General features: G+C 43.6%; 1 protein-coding gene across 1 annotated transcript; it reads left to right on the top strand.

The window, feature by feature from the left end:
* The first annotated feature begins 3,617 nt into the window (after positions 1–3,617).
* On the top strand, positions 3,618–5,294 carry J3458_022435 (uncharacterized protein). The gene has a single exon (XM_066123018.1). The coding sequence runs from the start codon at positions 3,742–3,744 to the stop codon at positions 4,534–4,536; it is 795 nt and encodes a 264-aa protein (XP_065979005.1). The 5' UTR covers positions 3,618–3,741; the 3' UTR covers positions 4,537–5,294.
* Positions 5,295–11,066: the final 5,772 nt, after the last annotated feature.

Below are 11,066 nucleotides of genomic sequence, written 5' to 3' on the forward strand. Positions count from 1 at the left end.
AAAACAACATGAGCATTATTTCCCTATCGTGGCGTCTACACTTACAATAAATGCATTTCGCCCTAGATTACATTATAAGTACTCTCGTAAAGTACGCTTAGCTATAGCCTAACGTATCACAGATTTCCCTCTAAAGATAACGTTTAACCGTCTTTATCGTAAGCACTTAAAAGCTTACGAACTGCGAACCGGTTACCTAGGCTTAACAAACCGAATTCGCGGTGCGTTCCTTAACGTCGCAAAAAGGGCCGCATATTCTGTAATTAACACTAAAACATATTATTTGGCCAAACTATAAGGATTTAAACCTATTACAGAAGTAAAGACCATAATATCTTGCTTAATCTGTCTCATACGGGCTGGGGGGTTTACCTTGAATTGCCAGCATTTGCTTTGCGACTTCTGTGTGGCGAGTTATAGCCCAGCTGTTCGCTAATGTCACTACCAGCCATCGCTCTGCATGTTATACCAGCAGCCAAATGACACCATGTTCATGCTAAAGCCCCCGACGGCCGGGTACCGCAAGCTCGATCTTAGCGGCTCAACACCAGATCAATTACTTCACTTCCTACATGAGATACACCGAGCTGCCAGACCAATTAGCGCAGAAATTTCCCTCCGAGACTATTTTGACGTATTGGAAGCAAGTGATTCCGGTATTTGCCACCTGTATTTATGACTAAATGAGGGTTAGACCATCAGTGAATGCAAGCACCACCTGCTGGGATTAACAGATTTTACAGCCACACCAGCCAGAGTGACGTTTAGAAAGTCAATATACTGGGACTTGCCCCAGATCTGGCACTGCAATGGGTCTAAATTTACCTTCAACCCATCTAAAGAGACCTTAACCAACGAGGAACATTCTAGAACAAACCGTCTCTCTACGCAGAGTCTCTCGTTACGCTATAGAGGAGAATCTTACACGTCTTATCAGCTGAAGACTGCAGTAGAGCAGCTGTTTTGCTTACTCTTTTTCATTGAGCTAAACTAGCCGCCCGCATTCTATACCTCGCTAGACACTTGCGTGGTTAATATCTACTACCGGATCTAGCCTAGTCCCGTACTTTCTTGAATCCTAGCTTAGCTTTAAACTAACCGAATTCGTATCAAGTACGAAGGGGATGAATTTAGTTTATTAGAAGCAATGCTTTATATGGACGACGTCTTTCGTAGGTACTTAGATAGAACACCGTTTCGCAGAACGCTTAGCGTTAAAGCATATTCGCTTAATACTCTCATAAAAATACAATTTAGCCCTTTTAACGGACGGTTTTATGATATTAGTGGCTGTCTATACAAGTTAGGGCATTTAATTAAGCATTATAAACAAGGTTGGTTTATAAATAGCTAAGGAGATAGATAATGCGATAAGATTAGAAGCGTCTTAGTTAGACTATTACAGTAAGAACTGGATCGACTTATAGAGACAATAAGATTAATTTTGTAGTGAAATAATATATAAGTAAATACCCTATTAAACGTTTTAACCTCCCTATTTAAATTTCTTTATAAGCGATAATACATCCCGCTTCTTAATCCTAAATAGTGGTAGTAGGTGGCGAATATCTTGCTTTATTAGGGTAGCGGGGTGGTAAACCTTCTACGCTAGTGGGGAAATAACTTTTAGATCAGGAGATTCCATAACTGGTGTGGAAATAGCTGGCGGGGAGGCACACATCTCCACACTCCGGCCGTCTTAAACACCGGCAGAGGAGTATCTCGTGTGTTCGGGCATGGATTGTCAAGTTCCATGTCGTTAAGGCTGCTAGGTGAAGATTCACTTATCGCTACGGGCAATAATAAAGACGACCTTAACGAACTCATAGCCTTAAGCACTGCGACTCCCTTGCCGGGTTTTAGTATACACGCATCCACCTCACATGGCCTAAGAAGCCCACGCTCATCAATCTGAAGAAAGCTCTAAGCTAAACCGGGCTGCGATTAGTAGCCGCTAATGCTACCATTGGGTCTTCTTGCAATAACAACTACATTAACGTTCTATTACCGAAATAGAGTATTAGCTTTAAAAAATATCCCCTAGCTACAATTAAGTGCCCTAACCTCCGGTCTTTTATTAACCTTAGACCGTAGCCGCCTTAGCATTTTTAGAGAAAGGTTTAAGAGATTATAGCACAGTTGCGATATTTGAGAGGTGAATGAGATAGAACCTTATAGCCGTTATCTTTATGTCACAGCTCTTATTATATTAGTAGCCCTTTAGTCACAAAACCCTCGCGTAAATGTGCGAGCCGTATTATTATAAGATCTAGTAGCAAAGACCTTAGGTGATATTAAAGCGCCTTGCCGCTCGTGTGGGTCGCTTAACCTTCTAGACACGTTCAGGTTATAATAACCGCCGCCTTAATGTAGGCGCCCATTAACTTTAAGATTTCTAAATTTAGTACTAGGCAAGCAAATGCTTGGTTCCTATTAGTAGCATAGCCGTTAGAACTATTAAAACTACACCCTACGCGGCACCCACGTTAATACGTTCTTATTATTATTAACTAGCATTATATTTCATAGCTTTTCACAGTAATTATCAACAGACACTATAAATAACTAGAATTTATAGTATATAATAGCTTTATTTAGCTTCATATATCTTGCTACTATTATATAGACTTTTAAGAAAGCAGTCGCAAATCCAAAACTATTCCTTACTCAACATTTCCGGTATCCCCTAGTGCTTCCTAGGGGCTAGTTCAACATTATAAGGGTGCAAGCTATAATTGTAATTATCTTCGTTTGCTCTAATATTGTGATAATTCTAGCCCCTTCGTTTTTAGCAGATTAAAGGAAGCTTTAACAACAAGCCGCCTTAGCTACGGCAGTGAATTTAGCACCTCTTTGTTTAGGTGGACGAGCTCCGGTTATTAATGCTCTTAACATCCCTCGGCGGTGGTATACTATTATCCACTTTACTTTAGGTTGCATCGCGACAATATAAGGAATATGCCACGCAGTAATAGCTTTAGCTTATAAGCCAAAGCCAGGGTTGCTAACAACGTTTAAATGGGCTATAAGTGTTACATAAAGAGGAAAATATGCTAGTTGTGTTAATGCTTATAGGTATTTGGATCTGTTCTCGCGTCTTTCATTCTTACTATTCCTATAATAAGGCGATATCTAGGCAAATGGTTCCAATGGTTCCATAGGGCCGCGTCAATCGGGGCTATGGTTGCCCTAATGTGGCATATCTTCCAGACATCATCCAAATAAGGTTAAATTCTTGTCTGTTCCTCGTGTGGATTATAGCTCTTAATAACCACGATACGACTATTTAAGATGCTACACCACAAGCGTACGGCCGAGGTAACATACGTTTCTAATAGTCCTAATGCCGTCTTTATTAACGTGAGACTACGCCGCCCTATTTTACTTAAACCCGGCTATTACTTCTACATTTTCTTCCCAACGACTTGGCTACTATGTAACGGTGGCTTAGGTTCTAAGGCACAGTAGGTCTGTTTCTTAGGAAGTAAGTCAGGTTGAATGCTACAGAGTAGCTTTTGAGCAGTATCACAATAAGGCCGTTAAGAGTATAACTCTCAATAGTAAAACTATTGCTTAGATTGATCAATAGAGATCTAGACTATCTGACTATGGGAATACCTCCTCCTTAAGTACTCGTCTATCTCTCTATTGTAGACCCGGATCATTTGGATCGCCTAATGATCCTAATGATCCCGTCTCGTTGGATCATCTATATGATCCGATGAGCCATCACGTGACTTGATGTCCTTGTTAGTCAGCAGCTGTGCCTACCCTTGCCAGTGCGGCCCAGCTTCCCGCGTCTCGTGCAGTGACGTTCGTAACATAATACCCCTCCTCCATTGGTCTTGTCCTCAAGGCCATCGAAATAGGCCGGCTGGGGCTTGGGTAATTTTCCCTTCTTCATCCTCCTCGTGTATCATCATGTCGGCTAATCGTGTCTCAAGACCTTCCGTCCGATCCCGCAAACCTTCTCGCAAGACAGACGAGCGAAACGCCCTTCTTGAGTTGATGATCGGGAATCTAGTTGATATGCCCGCTTGTTCCTTTTGCCGAGATCAAGGCCTCCAGAATTGCAAGGCGTCCGACGTGGACTCGTCCCGTTGTTATGAGTGCATTCGTCTGAACAGGTCTTACTGCGATATGAATCCTCTTACCCCGCAGCAGTTGCGTCGTATCGGTACCCAACACCAGAAAGCTGAGTCCGAGTTGGAAGCTGCCGAGGAAGAACTCGAAAAGGCGAGCGCCAAGGTGCGTCGCTTGCGAAAACAAAAGAAATTGTGGTTTGAGAAAATGATGCGTGCGGTTGCGCGTGGTATCGACAACGTCGAAGAGTTGGAACGTGTGGAACGTGAGGAAGCGGAACAGCTTCAGAAGGCCACGGGGGTCCTTCCTACTCCTTCCGAGGATCTGGATCCTGCTTTGGTTCGTTCCTTGGATGCCGAATTCAGTATCGAGTCGTTGGACGGTGCTCAGGAGATTGATTGGGATGCGTTCCTTGGGAATGAAACTGTTCAAGCAACGTCGAGCAGTTCGTGAGATTTTTGGCTGGTTCCCAGGTGTTTTCGGAGTTTGGATATCCCTTCCATTTAACGAGATAATGACGATTCTTTGTATCTCCCCGTGCTTTGAGTATCCGTTCGACTTCGTATTCGTTGGTATCTTCCGTTGTGATGTTTGTAGCGATTGTAGATTCATCTGGTGCTTTCTCTAGTAGCGATATATGAAATATGGGATGGATTCTCATTCCATCTGGTAATGATAGTTCGTAGTTGGTATTTGAGATTTTCCGTTTGATAAGGAATGGTCCGATCTTCTTCCAGTCGAGTTTGTCGCTGGGTCGTTTAGTTTTGATGTTTTTGCGAATGAGGTATACTTTATGTCCCTCCTCTAGGATTGGCGCTGGCAATCTCTTTTTGTCCGCGTAGTGTTTCATCCGGTTCTGCAAAAATATCCATTCCTGTTGCAAGTGTTTCTGTATTTCTGTCATTGTTGCTGCATGCGCTGTAGCTGCTGGTGCGTTCACATTTCGTGCCGCGTGTGTCTCGATGATAGGGTCAAATCCATAGTTTGCCCTGAACGGTGACATCTTCATGTTGTCAATCTCAGAGCTATTGTAAGCCCATTGTGCTAGTGGTAGCCATTCTACCCAATCATTCTGTTGGTAGTTGACATAGCTTCGCAGATATTGTTCGAGTATTTGGTTCAAGATTTCTGTCTGTCCATCTGATTGTGGGTGGAATGCCGTTGATAAGCTTTGTTTGATCTTCATAGTTTCCATGAGGCATTTCCAAAAGTTTGAGGTGAACAATTTGTCGCGATCCGATATAAGCTTTGTTGGTAATCCATGTTGTGCAACGACTGTTTTGAAGAACATATACGCTAAGTCCCTGGTGTTGCTCGATTCCTTGTATGGAATGTAGTAGGCGTATTTTGTGAGTTTGTCCACAATAACTAGGATGCTGTCGTAAGCTACTCCTGTCATGGGTTCTTTTGACTTCGGTAGTTTGACGATGAAGTCCATTGTAACAGTTTGCCATGCTCTTTCAGGTGGTGGTATCGGTTGTAATTCTCCGTATGGTGCGTGTCGCGCTGATTTTGCTTTGTTGCACGTGTCGCATTTCTTGATGACTTCTTGTACCATTTTTCTGCTTTCTGGGAAGTCGTACGATCTTCTTAGCCTGCTGATCGTTTTCCCTACACCCTGATGTCCGTGTAGTGGGTGCTCGTGTATTTCCTTGACAAGCTGTTCTTGAAGTGTACTGGGAACATACTGCCGTTCATTGTACAAGAAGGTCTTGCCTTCCTTGGACAGATGCGTTTTCGTTTCCCAATTGTTCAGGTAGCTGTCATTCTTAATGCATGATGCGATCCGTTGCATCCATGTTTCATCTGGCTTGACTTGCCAGGTCATGTTGATTTCTCGGGTGCCTAGCACAAGGTTCCCATCCTTGGTGGCGCGTAGCAAGGGTGCATTACTCACTTGCTCATCCGATTTCAAGTCCTCTCTTCGGCTGAGCGCGTCTGCTCTTCCGTTTTCGGATCCTTTACGGTATATGATCTCGAAGTCATAATCCGTGAGGGTTTCATACCATCTGATCTGTCGTTTGTTCAGATCCTTTGTGGTCAAGAACGATGTGAGATTCTTGTGATCGGTATAGACCTTGATTTGATGCTTTGCTCCTATGAGATAGTGTCTCCATTCTTTGAAGCACTCAATGATAGCCATGAGTTCTTTGTCGTGGATCCCATAATTGAGTTCGGGTCCGTGGAGTTTCTTCGAGAAGAATGCAACTGGGTGCAATCTTCCTTGATCATCTCGTTGTCCAAGCTGTCCGCCTAGTGCAAAGTCTGAGGCGTCCGTTTCAAGCTCATAAGGTTTGTCCTGATCAGGTGCTTTCAACACAGGTTCTGACGTAACTAAATCTTTCATTTTCTGGAATGCCGTGGCTTCTGGTTCGTTCCATTGGAAGCCGACTTCTTTCTTTGTTAGGTTTGTAAGAGGTCGTGAAATGTCTCCATATCCGCTCAAGAACTTGCGGTAGAAGTTCACGAATGCTGTGAATCCTCTGACTTCTTTTAGATTCTTTGGTGTAGGCCATTCCTTGATGGTTTTGATCTTATCCGGGCTCATTCGTATTTCTCCGTGTGTGAGCACGTACCCTAGAAAGTGCACAGTGTTCTGGTGGAACTGGCATTTCGAGGCTTCGACTAAGAGTTTGTTGTCCTGTAGAGTTTGTAGTACTTCGTGTACGTGTCGTTTGTGTTCCTCAAGGGTATCTGAATAGATGAGGATATCGTCGAGGTATACAACCACAAACACTCCTAGTTGTTTCCGTAAGATTGTATCGATCATTCTTTGAAAGGTTGCTGGTGCGTTGGTAAGCCCGAAAGGCATCACTAGATATTCGTAGTGTCCTCTGCTGGTTCGGAATGCTGTCATCCACTCGTGGCCTTCTTTCATCCGTATAAGGTTATAGGCTCCTTTTAAGTCGAGTGTGGTGAACCATTTGGCTTTTCCAACTTTGTCTCTGATTTCCGTCATAAGCGGTAACGGGTATCGATTCTTGATTGTGATCTTATTCAAGTGTCGGTAATCGATGCATGGTCGTAGTTTCCCGTTCTTCTTTGGTACCCACAGGATTGGGTATCCTGCTGGGGACTCTGATGGTCGTATGTATCCCTTTTGTAGCATGTCCTCCAGATACTCCTTGAGCGCCTTGTCTTGCTCAGGGTTCTGAGGATAAATCTTGTTGAACGTTGGTTCAGTACCGGGCTGGAGTCTGATCTCGTGGTCCCAGCGTGAATGCTCCGGTAGTCCTGTTTCTAGCTCTCCGCTGAACAGCTTGCTGTACTTTGAGTATTCCTTGGGAATCTCCGTTGTCTCAGCTTTGGGCTCTCTGGCGATCACGTATATTCCTAGAGGCCTGCCGTAGTCCGAATGAGGTGCCCTTCGTAGGCCGCTCTCTGCTTCGTAACCGCATCCTGGTAAATCCCATTGAAGTTGGCCGGTTCTCCAATTGACTCGTGGATTGCTCGCTCGCAACCAGGGTATCCCTAATATAACATCGTGTTTTGAGATCACTGTGATATCTAGTGTAACTCGGTGTTTCGTGCCTTGTATGTCGACAAGAAGCTGCGCGATCTCCATGTCGACTACTCCGTGGCTATACTTTACCGTAGTTCCTTCCACAGTCGTGAGTCGGTAGGGCTCGTCTTTGGGTGTCCAAGGCAATCGTAATTTGTTGACGAGATTTGGCGAGATAAAATTTCCTTGTGCTCCGCTATCGATCATTGCCTGGATCTTTCTTCCCATTATAGTCATATTAACCATGAGGTGTGCAGTACTGCCGATGTTTGCAATACATAGAGACCTGTCAGATCTCCGTCGAGGAATCGGTCTTAATTGCGACGACGGCTGTCGTTTCCCGAATTGTTGTTCCTCTCCTCTTGTTGTTGTTTGGCGCGTATCTCTAAGCGCTGTCGTCGGCGATTATCTTCCGGCGTCTTGTTGGAGCTTCCTTGGTGATCACTTGATCTACCATCTGTGTTAATCGAACTCAGACTAAGTGAGTCACTCGCAGTCACACAGTTTCCTTCCTCGGATTGTGAGGGCGCAATCCGGATAGTGTGTGCGTTATCCTTAGCACAGTATAATTTCCCGTTCAATATCTTTGAATCGGTTCGTCGTAATTTTGGTTGTATCGTAAGGGTTTTCTTCCCTTTTCGTTTTCGCGGAAACCATCCGCTACCTTGCTTGCTGCTAAGGTGCGTGTAGCAATTGTCATCGTAACAGAAGGTCCAATTAAGGAGTCTGTGTTCGATTTCAGGTTCGTCTTTCTCAGTTGGATGATTCTCTTCTTCTTGGATCCGTTCCAGTGAAGGTTCACTTTTTGGCGAGGGTGTCCAGTGTTCCCAAAAGTCGTCGGGTACTGGTTGGGTTCCGAATTCCCAATCTTCATCCGAACTGATGTTGCTTGCTAACGTGGGGCTTCCTTCATTGCTTGCCACACTGAGATTTCGCGTGGGTAAGTCTTCTCGGTTTGCGGCATGGAGCTTCCTGCCTTCAGGAATTGGCTTCCATGGCTTCTTCGGGGCTCTGCATTTATTCGCAAAGTGTCCAGTCTTGCCACAATTGTAACAAGTCTTCCCCTTTTCCTTATTTGCGGCGTCAAGTTCCATAGGTCCGGCGTGGTACCCGTATGCTGTCGATGTTCGGCGTGGCTTGCTACTATTAGGTTTATTGAACCTAGCATATGATCCGAATTTCCTGTGACTTTTTTCGTGACGTCGCTCGTATAGACGGTTGTCTGCCTTGATGACCATTTCGACGAAGTCGTCAAATAACTCAGGACGATCTTCTCGATAAATGTCATCCTTCACTTCTTCTTTGAGTCCTTGATAGAAGACTTCCATTTTGGGTTCGGTATTCCAGTTGAGTTTTGCTGCGATGCGTTTGAATTCCCTAGCGTAATGAGCTGCAGATCCGGTCTGCTTGAGTCGAGTAAGTTGTCGTGTAGCTTCCTTATGCTCATCGGGATTTCCAAATGCAGCGAGAAGTCGTTCCTCAAAGGTTTCGTAATCAGAGAAGATGTGGACAACTTCCACTCCGGCTTCGGCGCCGTGCTTAAGATGTGCGCGGAGGGTTGGCTCCCACCATTCCATTGCTTTCCCAGTCAAGAGGTTGCCAATGCAAAGAATCTGTGACTCAGGTGTCGTGTAGATTTTTTCGTTGACTCGTAGGTAAGCTTGGGCTTGTGTGAGAAAGTTCCTCACATCGCCCTTGTAACCATCGTATGATTCAGGCTTGGGGAATTTTGGCATGTTGTTGTTGTTGATAGAGGATGCAGGTGTGAGATTTTGAACTGCTGCAAGTTCCTCTTCTCGTGCCTCAAGTTTTTCGTAGAGATCATTCTGTCGGTCGAGAAGCTGTCGATTCTGCCTCTCGAGCTCGGTGATCTTGTCATGAAGGTACTTCATCATCTCCCCGGGGTTGGTGGTCTTTCCGCTTGAAGTAGACATCTTGGAAGTCGTTACTGCTCAAAGTTTCAAGGTAACTTACTGAACAGGATTGATCAAAATGTAACGGTGGCTTAGGTTCTAAGGCACAGTAGGTCTGTTTCTTAGGAAGTAAGTCAGGTTGAATGCTACAGAGTAGCTTTTGAGCAGTATCACAATAAGGCCGTTAAGAGTATAACTCTCAATAGTAAAACTATTGCTTAGATTGATCAATAGAGATCTAGACTATCTGACTATGGGAATACCTCCTCCTTAAGTACTCGTCTATCTCTCTATTGTAGACCCGGATCATTTGGATCGCCTAATGATCCTAATGATCCCGTCTCGTTGGATCATCTATATGATCCGATGAGCCATCACGTGACTTGATGTCCTTGTTAGTCAGCAGCTGTGCCTACCCTTGCCAGTGCGGCCCAGCTTCCCGCGTCTCGTGCAGTGACGTTCGTAACATACTAGTGGCTTAGATAAGGTATAACTTTCTCCATAGCATTATAGCAATCGCGCAATATAATTCGCCTGCTAACGAAAGCGGATTTGTATTAACTACAAGCTTCCTCCTCTCTCGCCACGGCAACCACGAAACTGCTATCTTAAAGCTCTAAGAGGGTAGCCTCCTATTTCTTAATAGGCCTTATAGTTAAGAAATAGACTTATTAAAAGAGGACACGTTGATTTTAGTAGTAAAGGGTATAGGTATTACTAGAGTACTTCCGCTAGCTACAGATCTCGCCTTACGCTAAGATTATAACAATCGTATAAAAGAGCGGACCTAGGACCTAACGGAAAAGCTGTGAAGAGAAGGTTAAAATGAAGAACTCTTTAAAGAAATTGCCTACGTTAAAGCTATGCATTTATTTTAAGATGCTACTAAGAAGGTTATACTATTCTAGTCTCTAAAAAGCAATTTACAAATGGAATGGATTAAGAAATAACTTAAATAGCTCTAGGAGATAGATCCTTACAACGTAAGTTTTATTTGTCTTAATTAAGCTTTTATTAATTTACCTAGAAATTACTTATGGTTTAGTGCTAGTATCCCAATCTTTAAACTAGCCACGAACCCTTTAACTTAGGATCCCGCTTCTAAATGTGCCTAGATCCTAGTATAACCCTATTATTTGAGAAACTAATTCCAATGAAAATTCAAGAAGAACGATTACGCATGCTAGGGAGAATAACCGTTTTAGGTACGTAATATTAATTGCTAACTTGTGGCAGACTGCTAACATGTATAGCCTATAGCAACGAATATTTTACGGCTATAATACGAGATAGTACTATTAAGAGTCTCAAAGACAAGCCAGTCAAGTTTTTAGAGTCTAAGTATTAAAGCTGCGCTATAACGAGAGTAAGCTAGAGGGAGAGCTAGAATAGTAGAAACCTGGTTAAAAAGAAGCGACCGCAACGTAAACTAAAGGAGCTAGAACTTTAGGATTAGGCTAAAAATAAATAAATAACCTATTTAACTGTATTAAAGGGGAGCTTTTATTCAGTGAAATTATAGTGATTCTTCATTTAAAAACCTAGGTATTTTAGTAGTTAGAAGCTCG

This window comes from Metarhizium acridum (assembly GCF_019434415.1).
Source record: "Metarhizium acridum strain ARSEF 324 chromosome Unknown scaffold_1, whole genome shotgun sequence".
Taxonomy (NCBI): Eukaryota; Fungi; Ascomycota; class Sordariomycetes; order Hypocreales; family Clavicipitaceae; genus Metarhizium; species Metarhizium acridum.